The 19,309-nt window shown below is 44.4% G+C and overlaps 1 protein-coding gene across 1 annotated transcript in view; it reads left to right on the top strand.

The window, feature by feature from the left end:
- The first annotated feature begins 2,823 nt into the window (after window positions 1-2,823).
- The window catches only part of LOC104567862 (microtubule-associated serine/threonine-protein kinase 4-like), a 79,256-nt gene continuing 62,770 nt past the window's right edge, over window positions 2,824-19,309 (top strand). Inside the window, 1 exon segment of the mRNA XM_088519786.1 lies at window positions 2,824-2,974. Coding sequence (XP_088375912.1) covers window positions 2,824-2,974 — 151 coding nt within the window.

The following is a 19,309-nucleotide window of genomic DNA, read 5'->3' as shown; positions in this document are numbered from 1 at the left end:
TGGCTCCTCCACAACCTGCGTCAAAAAGTTATCATCAACACAGTGCAGGAACCTCCAGGACTTTGTGCCTGGCTGTGTTGTCCTTCCAGTTGATGTCCCCCATGAGAACCAGGGCTTGTGACTGTGAGGCAACATCCAGCTGACTATAGAAGGCCTCATCAACTTCCTCATCCTGGTCAGGTGGCCTGTAGCAGACACCCACCACAGTGTCTCCCCCATTAGCCTGCCCTTTAACCCTTACCCACAAGCTCTCAACTCTCTCCTCATCCACCCCCAGGTTGAGCTCCATGCATTCCAGTTGCTCTCTCACATAAAGAGCAACTCCACCACCTCGCCTTGCCAGCCTGTCCTTCCTAAAGAGCTTTATTGGAGACGGAAATTTCTGTGATCTGTAGAGTCATAAAAATCTCCTGTGAGAAGCAGAGGCCAGACCTTGAGAAAGAAGATGTTTCCCTGCCTAGGTTGAGCGATAAGGAGCACAGATGCAGCTGCTCAGCCCGGTTCACAGGCAGCCCTTCCCTGGAAACCTGTTGAAGCAAGCCGTTCGGCTAGGCTTGTAGCCAACATAACCGCAGACGTCCTCCAAACTGGCTTTGGAGATCAAACGCCCGGAAATGCGGAAGAAGAGAAGGAAGGCAGGACCCTCGAATTGAGGGCTGGGACCCCTGACTGCTGTGCGCCCCTGCGCACCCAGTGGGAGGGGGAGAGTTGCGCAAGTAGACGTGGAGTTTTTCCGCCCCCCGGCCTGCCTCCTCCAGTACTGACCCTTCGTGCCAGGATGCACCGGGCATAAAAGTGGACAGTGGGGGGGCGGGGAGAAGAAACTCCTGACTTTGAGGCCTACGCTGTCTCCGCGGGAGCTGTTCAGCAACTCTCTCTGGTCTGCCAGCTCGAGAGGATGTTCAGGTCCAGATCGGCAGGTATCACCTCATGAGTAGTTATCCATACTTTGCTTCTTTTATGTGCTTTCACCTAAATAAATGGTCGATGTAGTCACCTCGTTCTGCGTGATTATTGCCGAATCCCGAGCCCATCCGGAACAAGAGCACATAGCCTTCCATGAAAGCACTCCAGTCGTGTGAACTATCCCACTACGTCTCTGTGATTCCAATGAGATCATGACGCTGGGACCACACACAGATCTCCAGTTCGTCCTGCTTATTCCCCATGCTTTGCACATTGGTGTACAGGCATTTCAGGGAAGTAATCGAGCCTGCAGGTTCCCCAGGAAGGGTGAAAGAGGACCCTCTGTGATCATCTCCTATCCTCACTTCCCCACTACCATACTCCCGCTGGACGTCATCTGACCTAGGCTGCGTGGTACTGTTTGCCGTGTCTGTGTGACACTCCCCTTCCCCCTTCTTGTCTAGTTTAAAGCCCTCCTAACCAGGTTGGCCAGCCTTTTGGCAGAGACGTGTGTCCCTCTTGCTGAGATGGATCCCATCATTCCCTACTAGCTGGTGGTCATAAAACAGAGTCCCCTGTTGCCAAGCCTAGCAGCGCAGCCAGTTCTTAATCTGCCATATCCACCTTGTCCTCCTTGAATCCATTCCCCAATTTATTCAAGTGACCCTACGTTAACTCATTAAACAGTTGGGAAGGGTACAGTTGCTGCTTGGTAAAAGATTTTTCACAAGTACTCTGTTTTTGGACCTTTTTTTGTAATATAATTGCAAATATCCTTTATACTGTTTTAATATCCTAAAGGTAGTTTTGCTGTTCTCTTTGTTTCCTTGTTTTCAGTAGTACTTAAGTGTGCTTTAGAATGTGTTTTATTTAATCTGTTTTTGCTGTTTAAATTCCATCTATCCTTTTGCATTTTATTCAACTCATACCATGTCAAGACTAAATCTTGCTTTCTGGCTTTTATATAGGGACCTTATGTTACAAAGTTCGTCTTCAGAGACCATTCCGATATGATCTGAATCAGAATTTATTGGACTGTGCTGAAAAAAAAATGATGTGATTTTTTCTTTTTTTAGTAGTTTTGAGTTTTTCTGAAGCTTTGTCGACAATTTCTGATTGCAAGTTTTGTAACAACTTATGTGTGCACAGAACGTTGTGTGTTAACAAGTTAGAATATCTTTGACTTCAAGATCTTATTTAACTTGTGGATAAATGTTTGCAATGTTGCGGGGTTTGTGTTTGTGAGAATATAGGTTCTAATTGTAAGAGAAAAGCATCTCTGCTTAAAGGGTAAGGTATATTGAAGGAAAATATCTCTTTCCGAAATTTAGTAGTTGTATTAATTCAATATTTATGCTGCCTAATGATCTTGTAATACAGGAAATTAATGGCTTTATAGTGAAAAATGTATAAACAAACAAAAAATACATTCATCATCTTGGGCATCATCTCTTCCATTGACAAAGGTACAGATGTGAAATTTATCTCAATAATTAATTTATAATTATTGTATCATTCTCACATTGATAAATGATTGCTTTTCATGGCAAATGATTTGGAGCCACAGTTAATGTAACACAAATAGGTTTAATAATTGAGTGTTGATTCTAAACTGAGACTTTTTCAGATTATGTTTGTATATTTTCTTATATATTGTAAAAAGGAAGTTTATGGCAGAGAAATGAGCTGTGGACAAGGAAAAGCACTGTGTAGTCTACAGCAACATGCTCATCCTTACACAGAGCAGTGAATGTGCAAACCTGAAAATCCTCCCTAGTGTGTTTGCTATGGATGTTGCTCTTTTTGGCATTATCCAGGTTGCTTCTAGGCTTCTTGGCCACTCCTAAAACAATAGCCCTGTTTTCTAAAAGGAGGCTGGGAAGTGAAGCAACAAAGTAGCTGCAAGTAAAGATATCCATGTGCAGTACATTCATTATTTCTGATGCTAATGTAGTTTTTTTCTTTTCTTCTCCCCACAGCTGTAGAACAAGCAACAGGAAGAGTTTGATGGGCAATGGCCAGTCTCCAGCTCTGCCTCGACCTCATTCACCTCTCTCAGCTCATGCAGGTGATTCATTTTCATCTATCATACAGCCATATTATCTGTTTTTATTTCCTTTTTTCTTTTTTTATTTTTTTTTAGTCTATATGAGGAGAAGAAAATAGCCAAATTTTCTACTGCACTACTTTAGTCTCCATTGTCGATTAGAGCAAGAATATGCATGTCACTGCTGTGTAAAACTCAAATCTCTGGTCAGTTTAAATCCATAATCCCTAGGTTATAGTGAGAAGCAGACTAGATAGAAGTATCTAACAGATCACAGCAATATTCCGCCCCACTCCCCGCCCCTTCTTTGTTCTGACAGATTGTTTCCGGTCTCTCCCTGCCCAATTTCAGTTTGTTCTTTGGGCTCAGCAAAACTGTATCCAGTTTGCAGTAGCACAGAGCTAGGGAATAGGGCACTCCATTCTGTTTCTAACTGTGGGCGTATGGAGGAACAGGGTTCCTGCGAGGGTGAGCCACAGACCTTTATTTAGGGTTAAACGCCACTTACAGAGCTTCCACGCCCGAAGCAGCCCCCGCCCCGCCCGGCAGCACGCAGAGCCCAGCAGGCCAACCAGCCAATCAGGCAGGTGATCCCGCGCCGACCACGTGCGAGGCTGCCCAATAAGCTGTCTGGTCACGCGCTGGCCGCGTGGCTGCAGCTCCCGCCTCTCCCGCTCAGCTCCCCTTCCCCGTCTGCGAGGAGACACTGCCCCTCACCGGCCCCAGGCTGACCCCAACACCTAATGCCCTTGCTCCTTAGGGTGTTTGATGTTAGGCAATAGGCAAGTTTCTGGGAACCTCTTGTTAGGTCCGGTTTTCGAATTGATAGAGAAAGAGGCAAACACCATCGATATTTTGTGCTTTTAATAATAGGAGAAAGATAATAAGTATTACCAGCTAGCTGGGGTCCGGGCTTTCCCACGCAGGGGTCACATCACGGACCCCGACCACTTTGGTCGTCCCTCTTTTATACCGTTCTTACCCCGAAAATGTTCCCCCTCCCGTTCTCCTGTTCTGCTTTCATGTCAATGTTATCTATATTTTATTGCCGACTGGGACACCTCTGGATAAGCAACCCCTCCATGCAGACCATCCCGTCTTGCCATATATCAGGAGTCTTTGTAGATAGGCAACCCCTCCATGCAGAACGTCCTGACCTGCCATTTATCAAGAATTCCTGCACTTTGAGACTAAGTATTGACTAGCTTATTAGTGCACTCTATATTAACTCTTTAATCCCTACACTCTGTGGTTTGATTTCTGCAACATTAAATTATTGATCATTTTGTTTCATTTGTAGAGCATTTTGAGATTGAATGTCTGTCCCTAAATAAGCGAGTTTATTGATATGGTTGTTTATGTTCATTTTGAAAAGGAACATTTTTAGTATATCAAAACACATTTCATCAAAGATTTCCTCTTATGTTTTCTGGGCATTGACTGTAATTACATGCCAGAATTAAAGCCCTGCATCATCAATACATGTGTAGGCAATAGCAGTGAATACATTGCTGCCCTTGGATACTGCTTTCAAATAGATGATAGAAGAGAAAATGCAGAATGTCAGCTTTTTTATTCATTTTTTTAAGAAAAAAAGAAAGTCCCTGTGTTGTGGTGCCCCTCTAGAACAGAGCATCTCTCAATGCCATAGCAGGAGTCATGCTGTGCTGCTGTGGCAAGAGCAGTAGCAGCTCGTGCTGCACGCATCAGTGTGTGCACAGCTCTCGGCAGTGGTACCACGCTTTGCAAACTCATGGCACAGGTCAGCTCTCCACAGCAGGCCTCAGAAGTCTTGAGTGAGCAACACATATGATCTGTGGGCCTAAATAGAAGTTGTGAACTTGAGAGAGGCCAAAGAATTCCTGTTTGGCAGGGACACAGGTGCCTTCAGCAAGTTGCTTCATCTTTTGGAGTCAATTCCTCAAGCCATGAAAGGGGAGTAGTAATGCTGAGGTCATAACGCTGTTGACAAGCTGCTTCGAAGGTGCAAAAAGGATGGTATAAGGATTAAGACAGGTCAAGTGTAGCTGTTTTTTTCCTTAAACTGAGCAGTACGTGCTGTGTGTACCTCTCTGTTATTAGTTTTCCCCTGCATGTAGTTATTTACAGTAAATATTCCCACAGTCATGGACTCCTTGTTTAGCTGGCTAGTGTGCCTAGACTAGACTCTGAGGCATAGTTTGAAGTTAGAGCAAGCTCACAATCACCCTTGAAAGGGGTGGTTCTTCTTCTAGTGATTGGTTAGATACTGCCTTGAGTTGATTTGTCAGCCAAAATAAATTCCTAAAATTTGGCCAGTGGAAATGTCATCCTAATTAAAACAAAGATGTAGATGTTTTGTTTAAAAGCACAGAGAAGCCCCATTAGTGCAAACTTTCATCTCTTACATCCACAATAGGAGTTGTGATGAGTGTTTAATGCACATAAATCCCTGGTAACCTACAGGGACTTATGAGAGGGTGTGGGTTTTTAGCCATGATGCCGGAGCCACCAGGTCCCACCTACACTGGTGCTCAGCTCTGCTTCCTGCTCTCCCTTGCAGCTAAGCACAGCAGAGAGACCTGGCAAGGGACAGCACCTTCTATAGCTAGCTGGATTTATTTTTCCTGGCATTCCTTGGCTGGGAGGGATAGCTCCAGGTCTTCCTTGACTTCACTGAGAGAACCTGGTATATCTGCCATCTCGCTGAATTATTTTAAGGACTTTTTGGACTACCTCTGCAAATTAGTTGAACATAAGAAGATTCTTCTGGAAAAGTTGCCTAAATCAGAGCACTATTTCTTGGCACCCTGCAGTCTCTAAAGGCTTTTTTACTGTAAGCAAAGGCAGACATCTTTAACATCTTCACATCTTTCTTATTAGTGGTTGCGGTTAGAGGAGGAAACAAAGAAGGGGGAGGGAAAAAAAAAAAGACATAGTTTCCAGCCCTAGAGGAAGATGGGCAAGCTAAATATTAAGGAGAAGATCAGTGCTGACATTCCCTGGACAAAGGCTTGCTCATTGAGCTGTCCTCAGTTGAAGTGTCATAACTGCATACATATTTGGGAAATCTGTCCTAGTGATACTATGCAAAGGACAGGGGGTGTTGGAGAGATCCTACTGCAGAAAAGATTTTTCTAAACTATAGTTTAAGCCACCTGCTTTTTTTTTTTTCCCCAAGATGTCATGTATGTGAAGGCAGAGGAAATGCTACGCACATCCTGTGTGTCAAACAAGGTGTGTGAGGGCATGTTATGAATCTAACAAGGTGGAGCTCTATTAGTCAGAGCACGCTGCATCAGCACTCATGCCAACCTCTGTGGCTTCTCTCAAGAACGTTTTTATCTTTGATATCTAGAGTAGTGATTTAGAGGTCGGATCGCACCTCTGTAAATAATTTGCTGCCATCACTTTAGACCTGCTGCAGAATCCATCAGCGTGCTCCTACGTAATCACAGCCATGGGAGTTGTGACGGGCATTGTGCAAAATGGAGATGGGATGGGAGCAGTATGGCTCGGCTGTAGAGGAGGAACTTGCTTGAGCAGGATTGGGATTCTTCAAGGTGCTTATTCCAGGTGTGTGATCAACACCCACCCTCTTCCTTGTAGTCCTTTTTTCTCACAGTTGGAATTGGTGCTAAAGGTGCAGTGGGACCTCCAGTATAAATAAAGGAGAGAATGTCTGAGGAGGACCAGTGGCCCAAACTTAGGATGGTCCTAACTGCCCAATAAAAAAAAAAAAAAAAAAAAAAAAAAAGACGCGTAGATATCTCAGTGAATTTTACTACTGATGAGTCGCTGCTTTGTTTCGGCAGCTCCTAAGAAATGCTTGTCAGCGCTAAAGAGCTCCTTTGTGCTGAGTTCTTGGTTTGGTTCCAGTTTGTGAGTATCCACCTGGGATCCCCTCTCCCCCTTTTATATTATTTGCTCTGAACATAGTGCAAGATTGTTCCCACAAAGGAATTTATTTTAACTTTTACTGATGCTAGCTCAATTAGACAAACACTGATTTTTTTACGATAGGAGGAAGTTTGTTTTAATTGATGGCCTTACTGTTTCAGCCATTCTCACATTCATGTGGTAGGATGGGGAGAGAGCAAGTGGGAGATCAGCACATTGGTAGAGCAAATACGCTATGCAGGCTTCAATACTGCATGAGTAGCAGCAGCAAAAGCAGAGACAGATTCATTTGCCCTCACTGTCTGTGAAGGCTCATCATGGGCTATAATAAAAAGTTATGAGATCACTAAGTAGTTTGAAGTTAGAGAGATGATGATGAAGTTTAAGGGACCTGAGTCTGAGGGTTTTTTTTTTTTTAAAAAAAAAAAAAGAGGAAAAGCAGAAGATAATATATGCAGCAAATATCTCTCTGACACATGCATTAAATACTAAGACAGTAAATTTAATAATGCCCTTTTCATCTGTGCAGGACTTGAAACTAGCTGCAGAGATAATAGATTTTGATGGAAGAACAGCTTTTATTTTGCAGCCAGTGTCTCCTGTTACACCTTATGCATGTCTGTAAAGGCCATTAAAATCTTCAAGAATAATCTTGGCTTTTAAAATCTTTCTCTTCTATATGAAGACAGAGAACAAATATATGCCAGTGTCATTTCTTTGGTTTCAAACCTTTATTGTTATTAATAACTGTCTTGAGTTAGTTTGAACACTCTTAACCTTCAGTGTGTGGGCTGGCAGCTGTTAAACTTCCTGAAGGATTCTGTAGGAAGAGTGGGAACATTCGGATGTGTGAGGTGAAGGGCTGCAGTATCAGCTCGGACAGTGTCTTTTGGGAACCCTAACGATTCATAGTCACCTGTGTTGCTGCTCAGCTGTGGCTGCTGTAGGAACAGGACCTGACTGTTGGGAAAAATGCTGTAGATCTTACTGGTCTGTATCCTAGTAAAGTGCAAGAACAGGTACTAGGACAAGAATTGCAGGCCAAGTAAATATACACGTTAAAGGGGAGAAGATAGAAGTTGGTATTAAAAAAATGTACAAAGTAGGGTCCTCAGTTCTTGCTTTTGTGTCCAAACCTGTTCAATCTTTTCATAAGTGATGTGCATCAGCTATATTTTATCAAAATTGGAATGTATCCAATACGGAGAAGCATTGGAAAATTGGGTTGAGGTGACTGATTCTGTGTATTGCGTTTCAAAAGTATAATATTACATAGCAAGATGCAAACTTTTTTCCTGAGTGCTGGTAACAACTGTCAGCTCTGGACTTGTCCATTAGAAGAAATTTAGGGAAGGATCTGACTGAATTTTTACATCAAATGTTGTTTGCAAGGACTAATATTGTATAGCCATCAAAATCAAATCCTCTCTTCCCATGAGGGAAGCTATTTTCAATTGAGTCTGGGAAGATTTCATGCCACTGAATAATGTCTCAGTTTTCATCTGCGATACTGCTGCTATTTTGGTTATACGTGTCCAGGTGGGATCACATGAGGAGAAAAGCTCATAGAACAGAATGGGAGAGCTTTTCCTAGAAGACTAAAAGATTGAGGCTTGTTTGGCCTAACAAAAGTGAGACTGAAAAGCTTGTGCTGTCATCTAAATCAACCAGAGATTTTCTGCAGGGCGTGAAAGTGCATGCTGGCCATGTATACTTTATATATATATATATATATATATATATATATATATAAAATAATAATCTAACTGATTCTAACTAGCTGAATGTGAGGATGCCTGAAGGATCTTCCAGTAAGTATGGCATTGGCAAGCAGCCTGTTCCTGTTCCAACTTCTTGGAGTCAGTAAATTTATGAATGGGATTACATGAATTTGCCTAAAGCAAAATTTCATGGCCAAAGAGGTCCTACCTCCATTCTGTAATGCTCTTTGTAAACATGTCGCTGACTTTTACTTTGAGGGTAGGCTTTTCAGTTAGGTTTAAAAAATTGTTCCATAGTAAAACTGACCTCTCTAGCATGCCCATGCTAGAAGAACAGTAAAAGATTGTACTTTTCTCATGGTGAAATACAGGAGTGTGCTAAAAGACAAAGCTAAGGTAGGGCTCTGTGTCTGTTTTTAAAAGAAAACTGATGTTTAAGGAAAAGACAATACTACAAAAGACATTTGCAACTTTTCTGGCTGCTGTTGCATGTAGAATAATAGAAACTGTTTTGCTGAAACTGGACTTTTTAATCAGTCTAACCCTTGGACAACGTGAAATTAGTCTATTTTGGAGGACCTAGTGTTGGGGAATAATGTATAGAGCAAAGAGCAAGTAGCAAATTGCATTCAGTTTCAGTGACTGATCCAAATATAATTTTGCTAGGGACCGTGTGTTGGGGCCTTAGTAAGAATATATAGGAAAGTGGAGTTTGTGGAGAACTGGACCGACGCCTAGCAACCGAACACCTGGAGGAGAACCAATCAGCTGGGAGCCTGTAGCCAATGAGGGCTGCTCCTCAGCGCATGCCCACCTGCACCGGTATAAAGCCCTGCTACAGACAACAGCAGGGTGGAGTTGACTTCACTCTGTGTGGAGGTGTTGTTTGCTCTGGCTTGTGGAGAGGGCCCTGGCACTTGGTGCGAGAGTGACCCTCGACATCTGGTGACCCCGACGTGATCGTGCGAGAACGCGAGGGATCTTACTGGAAGCGGATTGTGATCACGACCTGGTGAGTCAGAATGGGAATTGGCGCATCTAGAGTGGAAGTTGCTGCAACAGCAATGGAACATGATACTGTTGAACGCTTCGTAAGGCTTGCTCAAAAAACTAAGATTGAGGTCTCGAAAACCGAGCTAACTGATTTATTACTATTTTGTAAGAAGAGAAAAAATCATAGAAGAAGCTTCCCAAGCATATAAATTTGAATCATGGGAGCGAGTAGGAAGAGAACTATGGGATGGTGTACAATTAGGCTCGGAGGAAGCGTGGCGCCTCACAAAGACATTTTGTCTAATATGGCCTATGTTTGAGCGGTTAGTTGCTATTGCGTTTTGGGAAGCGCTCCATGGAGAAGAAAAGGAAAACGGGTCTGAAAGTTCTGAATGTACCAACAATACTGAGCCAATTCAGTGTAAGAAAATAGATAATAAGAGAAAGGTAACCTCACCTAAACAGGCATGTCCGGTAACTTTGGCCGAACAAGAAGTATGGGGGGGAGTGGATGAGTATCTCCCCCCGTGGGAGGGGGAGGAGCGACCACCTCCCACAGCACCCGAATGGGAGAAGCGACCACCTCCCACAGCGCCCGAATGGGAGGGGGAAAAGCGACCAACCCCCACAGCGCCCGAAATGGAAGTGGACCCAGTTAAAGTACCGATCCCAGATGGATCGGACGATGATAATGCCGTGGTTCAAAAAATGCGACAAGAACTTCGGGGACAGGCAGAGAAAATGACAGAATTATTAGAACAAATGCGGCGACTAGACGGTGGGTCCAAGGCCAGAGATGTGAAGGCAGCCTATAAGGCTGCCCATAGGGCTATAGTCGAAGGGTTGGAAAATGTAGACAAACAATTAGAGCAGTGGGAGGCACGAAAAGATGCCCCTAAGATTCAAAAGAAAGCAGCTGGAGCAAGTGACCCAGCTGAAGAAGGATTGTTGCCGGAGCTCCCAGCCACTTCCACTGCAGGTGGAAGTAATGATGAGGAAATGCCACCTGTTAATCCAACATTTAATGCGGGAGCACGGTATAAAGGGCTCATAGAGAATGCTCAGTTACAAGGAGAATTTGTACTAACACCACTAGCAGCTCCTGTAGTAACGGGAGCCCAGGGCCCCAGGTGGGAACCTCTCGATTGGAAATTTGTTCAAGGCATACAAAAAACAGTAATGCAGTATGGGCACGACAATAAGTTGGTGAGAAATCAGGTCTCCGCCCTGTTTAAATATTCCCATATGGTGCCTGCGGATAGCAGAGCGATAATGGAGCTCCTGCTTTCCTCTACCGCTTACATGCTTTGGTTAGCAAAATGGCAGGAAAGATTAGAGGAAAAACAGTTGGAGAATCTAAATCGCAGTATGGACGATCCATTAAGGGTTGCCACCCTTGATCAACTGATGGGCACTGGGCGTTACCGGGCAACCGAGGCCCAGGCAGCGCTCCACCCCAGGATACTACAGCAATCGAAAAATGCAGCGCTAGCCACTTTCCTTGCCCTACCACAAATAGGAACGCCACAGTTGCCATACACCAAAATAACACAAAAACCGAATGAGTCCTTTTTCAACTTTGTTGATCGACTGAAGGAAGCCTTGGATATGGCACCTAATGTGCCTGCGGAAATGAAAGCAATATTGGCAAAGGATCTTGCAGTTCAAAACGCAAACCAAACTTGCAAGCAACTGTTAGCTACTTTGCCACCAGGAGCTTCAATTGTCCAAATGATAGAGACCTGTGCCCGAGCGCCATTGATGGAGGAAGAACAAAAAGCAAAAATACATGGTGCGGCTTTGGCCGCAGCAATTAAAGGAGAAAGAATGTCTAGAAAGGAAGACAGGAGATTCCATGGGACATGTTTCCTATGTGGTCGATTAGGACACATGAGGAGGAAGTGTCCCAACAGATTCAGGATGGAGGATATGGCCCCGAGAGGATTTAATGGGACCTGTACGAGATGTCAAAGGTTCGGGCATAAGGCAGCGGAGTGCCGATCACGGTTCCGCAAAAATGGCACGCCGATACAGGGAAACGGGAGCCGCCGCGTTGTGAGGGATGCGGCGAACAAGTATCCCCAGACAATGGCTGCCTCCACGAACTCTCCGCCGCAACCCGAGGAAGTGCAGGAGTCGACCTCTATGTGGCAAAATCCACAGTGATTAGAGATTCTGACGTGCATATTTTAGAATCAACATGCACTGGTCCTTTGGGGAAGGGCCTATCCGCTCTGATAATTGGCCGTTCATCAGCCTCAAAAATGGGTATTTTTGTGTTGCCAGGGTGCATTGATGCTGATTATTCCGGCAATATTGGCATAATGGTGAAAATATTTAATCCTCCCGTCACTATTCCGGCATTGAGCAGGATAGCTCAACTAATACCTTTTCGAGCTGCAATCCCCAATCCTGGAAAGGCCCGACGGGGAGATAAGGGCTTTGGATCTTCCGGACCCCCTCAGGTTGCTTTCTGCGAAAAGATAACTGCTCAGCGGCCGACAAAAATTGTGAGCATGGAAGGACCAGACGGCACTCGTCTTACCAATGTGGCCATGATGCTTGATACCGGTTCTGACATTACTATCATCCCTAAATTCGCATGGCCACCACAATGGGATCTGCAGGAGATTGACACCCCTGTGACAGGGATCGGGGGGCAATCTCCTACGCAGGTTAGTCAATATTTCGTGACGGTTATAGATGACGAAGGAAACAGGGCCAAGGTAAAACCGTATGTGATGTGTACCTCACTGTGGTTGCTGGGCAGGGATGTTTTAGCCCAGTGGGGTGTCACTTTGCAGTCACATTTTCCCTAGCGGCCATTGGGGGCAGCTTCCGCCCTACTTTAAAGCTAAAATGGATTACAAAGGACCCTGTATGGGTGGACCAATGGCCGCTACCGGAGGAAAAGCTGCATCATCTAAGGGAATTAGTTAAAGAACAGCTAGATCAGGGTCATATTAAGCCGTCAACGAGTCCCTGGAACACTCCTATTTTCACCATCAGGAAAAAATCTGGAAAGTGGAGGTTGTTACAGGATCTCAGAGCCGTTAATGCATGCATGGAAAACATGGGAGCTCTACAACCAGGGTTGCCCTCACCTGTTATGCTCCCACAGGCATGGAGTTTGCTGGTAATCGATCTAAAAGATTGTTTCTTTAATATACCGCTTGACCCAGAAGACAGTGAAAAATTTGCATTTACGGTGCCTACAATTAACAGGGAAGGCCCATCGGAGCGATACCAATGGGTAGTTCTTCCCCAAGGAATGAAAAATTCACCAACCATCTGTCAATGGTTTGTGAGTTTGGCCCTAAAACCCTGGAGGGAAAAGCACCCCGACTTGATCACATACCACTATATGGATGACATTTTAATAGCAAGCCCTGAAGTTTTGCCAGCTGAGCAGGAAGAGGAGCTAATTAACTGTCTAAAGGAATTTGGCCTGGTCATTGCCCCTGAAAAGATTCAAAGGCAAGCTCCTTGGAATTATCTGGGTATGGTCATCACAGAAGCCAGAATTAGACCCCAGAAGCTTAAATTGCAGACGAAAATTGACACCGTTAACTGTGTACAAAAATTGGTGGGAGACATCCAATGGATTAGAAATTTTTGCGGCATTACAAATGCGGAAATGGAACCGTTGCTTCAACTGCTTAGGGGAGCTAAAGAGCCTGCAGAAAAGCGGAGCTTAACCCCAAAGGCTGTCGCAGCCTTAGAACGAATCGAGGAAAAGATAGCAGAAACAGCGGCCTACAGGTTCCAGGAAAGGTTACCAATATCCCTGGTGGTCTATAATCGGGAAAGGGAGGTGGCGATAATTATCGCCCAGATAGATGAAAAAGGAATCCTGTTTGTACTGGAATGGGTTTTTCTCCCAAGCCACTTGCGACGTACCCTAACTCAAAGGCATGAAGCAATTGGAATGGGAATTTTGAAAGCCCGGCAACGCGTACGAACAATTGCCGGCAGAGAGCCTGATAGTATTATCCTGCCTCTAAAGACTCTGGAGTTAGTTGAAGAATGGTGTTTAAAAAGTGCAGAATTTGCTCTAGCTATTCAGGGCATTAAAGTGGACAATCATTATCCCAAGCATCCTCTCTTCCACACCTCTTTGGAGCTGGAAGAACGAGAAATCCAGAGTTTAAGACCATTATCAAATGCAATTACTGTATTCACAGATGCTAGCAGCAAAACCGGGAAATATGGGTACGCTTTCCGGGAGTCAGATCGTTGGAAAACTCAGATTCGACGGGAAACTGCATCCGTGCAGGTTCTAGAATTAAAAGCGGTAATTTGGGCATTTCTAACTTTTCATGATCGGCCCATGAATATAGTTATTGACTCACTATATGTAGTAGGCATCGTTCAAAGAATTCATAGGGCAATTATAGGACATGTAAATAACCATAATCTCCAAGCTTTGTTCGTCCAGCTGTGGAACATCATTCAACAAAGAAAGCATGCCTTTTGGGTATCGCATATTCGTAGTCATACTGCATTACCGGGCCCTTTAACAGAAGGTAATGCAGTCATAGACAGTGCCGTATCAGCAGCGGGTATTTCTTGTTCGGCGGAACAACAGGCATCAACGTCTCATTCATTCTTTCATCAATCTGCTCGAGCGTTACAACGTGAATTTAAAATTTCCCGAGCGGCAGCTCGTGCTATCATTGCTGCCTGTCCGGATTGCGCAAGACTGACCCCTTTACAGGAAATGGGTACCAATCCAAGAGGACTACAACCGAGGCAGATATGGCAAACAGATGTTACGGAATTCACTCCCTTTGGCCGACTAAAATATCTACATGTTACGGTGGATACCTGCTCAAAGGCTCTCTGGGCGACCCCAGCCACTTCTACAAACGCTAAGTCAGCCTGCAAACACTGGGCTCAGGTAATTGCTGTTTTAGGAAAACCGGACATCATAAAAACAGATAATGCACCGGCGTATAAGAGCAACATCTGTAAAAACTTTTTTCAGCAATGGGGAATAACCCATCAGATGGGTATCCCATATAATTCGGGTGGTCAGGCCATCATCGAGCGACACCATCGAAATTTAAAACAATTACTGTCTGTTTTGAAAAAAGAGGGGGAGATGGGTCCCTATGAGTTAACAAGTAAAGCATGCTACGTTTTGAATTGGCTCAACCCTAGAAATGATGATAACGTACCCATTTTCACTCATTTTTCAAAAAATTCAGCTGACCTTTCGGGAAAGAAAGTACAGGTGGAAGTCTTTTGTCCACAGAAACAAATCTGGGAAGGTCCAGTTGAGTTAGTTACATGGGGACGAGGATATGCGTGCATACTTGGAAGAGACGGAGCGACCTGGGTACCAGCCAAGTGGGTACGACCGTGGTTGCGAAAGGACAGAAACAATTAATGGACCATGAATTATAGAAATTGTTACACTTATGCGTAACCAGAATGGTTATATTTATGCTTGCAACTATGTTACTTTGTTTTTGTTCATAATAATTTGATGCATGATATTGCCAATTTTTGTTTTTTGTAAAAAGAGGGGAAATGCTGAGGATTACAGCTATGTTAATTTGTTTTTTGTAAATGTTGCAATGTTTATTGCTAATTTTTCTTTTTTGGAAAAAAGAGGGGGAGATGTTGGGGCCTTAGTAAGAATATATAGGAAAGTGGAGTTTGTGCAGAACTGGACCGACGCCTAGCAACCGAACACCTGGAGGAGAACCAATCAGCTGGGAGCCTGTAGCCAATGAGGGCTGCTCCTCAGCGCATGCCCACCTGCACCGGTATAAAGCCCTGCTACAGACAACAGCAGGGTGGAGTTGACCTCACTCTGTGTGGAGGTGTTGTTTGCTCTGGCTTGTGGAGAGGGCCCTGGCACTTGGTGCGAGAGTGACCCTCGACAACCGTGCCATGTCTTTTAAGGGGAAATTTCAGATTTCTCTGGACATAGGCTGGACAGTTAATTCCAATTAGGAGAAATGAGAATAACACAGACATAGAGACAGAATTCTGCCGAAGGTCTCCTACCCCTTAATGTCTAGCTAATATTAATGTTTCCTAGAAGCAAGCACTACTGAGCATGCCAGGTTTCAGTGACATCCAGAAGGGGAGTAAGAGATGTCCTTAAAATAAGCCAGCTGCCAACAGTAACAAAGTTATTTAGCAAAAAGTCTGGATGGAGAAATCCTGGCAAACAGACTTAAAGACCTTACAAGTGTTCCCTGCTCTAATGGTGTTCTGGATGGGCTCAGGATTCGGCAATAATCACTCAGAACGAGGTGACTACATCGAGCATTTATTCAGGTGAAAGCACATAAAAGCAGCAAAGTATGGATAACTACTCACGAGGTGATACCTGCCAATCTGGACCCGAACATCCTCTCAAGCTGGCAGACCAGAGAGAGAGAGTTGCTGACCGGCTCCCGCGGAGACAGCGCAGGCCTCAGAGTTTGGAGTTTCTTCTCCCTCCGCCCGCTCTCTCCGCACTGTCCTCTCTATGCCCAGTGCATCCTGGCAGGTAGGGTCAGTACGACCCAGGAGGCAGGCCGGGGGGCGGACAAACTCCTCCTTCATCTGCGCAACTCTCCCCTCGGGGTGTGCAGGCACGCACAACACTCGGGAGTCCCAGCCCTCAATTCGAGGGTCCTGCCTTCCTCCTCTTCTTCCTCATTTCCGGGTATTTGGCCTCCAAAGCTAGTTTGGAGGACGTCTGCGGTTATGTTGGCTACAAGCCCTGCCGAGCGGCCGCCTTCAACAGGTTTTTGGAGGGGGCTGCCTGTGAACTGGGCTGAGCAGCTGCCTCCGTGCTCCTTATTGCTCAGCCCAGGCAGGCAAACATCTTTCTCAAGGTCTGGCCTCTGCTTCCCATGGGAGATTGTTATGACTCTACGGATCACAGACATTTCCATGTCCAATACAAACAGGGGAAAGTCATTTTATGTTGTGAAACATCATTAATCCAGCTTCAGAAATAGCTTGAGCTCTCCCCTTTGAGCAGATCTCTGTGGCAGGCACCTGCGGACATATTTGAAATGATCCTGCTGCCCAGCTGTGCCTTCTGCGGACTTGCCCGGTTTGTTACAGCATGAAAATGAGACCTGTAACTGCGCCTGGTTTCTTGCGTATTGTTCATTTTACAGCGTGGGTTTGCCACCAGATACACTGACACAGAAGAATGTGTCCTGTGGATATATTGTACTATGGTGTTCATATATTATGATGAAAATGCATATAAAAAGACCATCCAAGAATGACACCAAGTCTTTAAAGTGGAGCTGACTTTGATCCATTGGGAGTTTGGGATAGCAATTATCATTAATTTCTTATTCCCTCCGTACTATCAGAAAGTCTTTGCATCAGAAACTCTTATTTTGTAAGCAGACAGCTACTAAAATGCATTAATAGTATATGGTGAAAGTAACATCTTCCTTTTAAAAGACTCGCTGCATTTTCCTTCTGTGGCAAAGACACAGGACTTCTCAAAGCTAATTGCAAAACAGGGGCATGGTTAATTAGCCCAGGTATGGCTTTCTCAGCAATAGCTGCTTGCGAAATGAGGCCCCTTGTGTTGTTACTAGGCCAAGGGTGGTTCTGTCCGCTGCGCTCTGCATCCCAGAGGAGCACAGAGCTAATTACAGGCCTAGTGGCTGGCCACCAGTCAGGTTTATTTTGCTGGGTCAGAAGCATCAGCAGTAATCCCAGCAGCCTGGAGATACTCAAAGACTAAAACAACGGGCAGAAGCTCCCAAAGAACAGCAGGATTTGAGTAATAAGCAAGTGCTGCGCATATGGGCAGAGAATTAACTGGTGCTGTTTCTTCCTTTGGAAGTCTCTCAGGTATTGACCTGCAGATGGGAGGATGAACACTGTAATGCAGGGGTCCTCAAACTTTTTAAACAGGGGGCCGGTTCACTGTCCCTCAGACACTGTCGGGAGCCGGACTATAGTTTGGAAAAAAATGAACAAATTCCTATGCACACTGCACATATTTTATTTATAGTAGTGCACAAAAAAACAGGAAAAAGAATGCAATATTTAAAATGAAGAACAACTGTAATCAACAAAAACAAATAATATTTCAATGTGAACTATGGGCCTGCTTTTGGCTAATGAGATGGTCAATGTTAGGTTCCATGTTTGTCACTGCTAGTCATAGCAAGTGATGCAAGTGTTCATCAGTTAGTCTGGATCTGATTGGAGATTTCAGATGTTTCATTTGGGGAAAAAGTCTGCTCACAGACATAGGTGCTGCCAAAGATGGTTGCAATTTTGAGTGCATGGTTCCTGAGATTATGATATGTCTCTGAGGGGAGATATGCATAGAAATTAGTAAGGCTGCTTGATTTGAATGCATCTTTCAGCGAGTCACAAGTCTGTAGTTCGGCCAATTCCATTTGGTAAATCGGATCAACAGTTTCAATGTCAACAGAAAATGGGTTCCGGAAAAGCTGTATGTCCTGTTCATGGAGACGAAGCTCTTTAAATCTGTGGAGGACAAGGACATGGGGGTGTCCTTGACCAGTCCTTGACTGGGCTAAGTTGGCGGGAAATGAGGAAGTTACTCGTTGTGAAAGACAACTTTGAGGAAGTACAGCTGCCTTGAGATGTCAGTGTGGCCATTGCGGTTAGGCGCTTGGATACGGCTTAGCAACCTATGATATGTTAGCACGTTAATGCTTGTAACCAATTACCGATGCTCTACCGAGATGTTGCTATGCGAATTGCTATATATTGTGATACGTAACGCAAAATAAACAAAGTCAGTTCCAGCTTCTATGAAGTTGCTGTCTGGCATTCCTGACCCGCTCCAAGCTGCAACATAAATCTAATTTTGAAACTCCTTTTGCAACATTTCTAGTACATCCATACATGTTTTGTTTGGGAATGCAACTGCTGGTTTTTCTGCAGGCAGGTTTTGAGTTGTGGGGAGATGGCAGAAGTTTTCCTCCTTTACTTGGTTAATGAGCAGGTCTAATTTGACTTGAAATGCTTTCACATGTGAATACATATCACAGATGAGCTTCCCCTTTCCTTGACGTTGGACATTGAAATTGTTGAGTAGCTCTGTTACATCTGTCAGAAACGCAAGGTGCCATTTCCATTCTGCATCTTTGAGCTCTGGTACTTCTTTGTTTTTAGAAAGCATAAAATCATAAACCTGTGGAAGTAAGTCATAAAATCGTTTCAAAACTCCCTCGACTCAGCCAATGGACTTCTGTGTGGTACAGAATATCTTCATAGGCAACATTTAGCTCAGACAGAAATTCCTGAAACTGTCTGTGGTTGAGTGCATGAGCTCTAATGAAGTTAACACAAGAAACTACAATTTTCATGACAGAGTCCAGCTTCAGTGATTTACAACATAGTGCTTGTTGGTGGATGATGCAGTGCATGGCTATTGAATGTGAATGGTTGCGTTTGTCCATCTCTCTGTTAATGCGTGCAACCACTCCTTTCATGGACCCCATCATGCTAGGAGCACCATCAGTTGTCACACTGAATAGTTTACCCCAGTCCAGCTCCAAATCATTCATAGTTTGGCAAACTTTCTCATAGATATCCTCTCCTGTAGTTGTTCCTTTGATGCTTTTCAGTGCAGCAAGCTCCTCTGTGACTTTGAAAGAATCATTTGTCCCACGAATGAAAATTAGAAGTTGTGCAGAATCACGAACATCATTGCTTTCGTCGAGTGCCAATGAGAAATAGCAAAGTTTTTTTGAGGAGTTTTGCAACTGCAGATTCAAATTTTCCCCCATTTCTTCAATCCTTCATG

Source organism: Tinamus guttatus, unplaced genomic scaffold, assembly GCF_059628265.1.
Source record: "Tinamus guttatus ecotype Peru unplaced genomic scaffold, ASM5962826v1 Tinamus_guttatus_pri_ptg000071l, whole genome shotgun sequence".
NCBI lineage: Eukaryota > Metazoa > Chordata > Aves > Tinamiformes > Tinamidae > Tinamus > Tinamus guttatus.
This window is presented reverse-complemented; position numbering and strand designations above follow the sequence as displayed.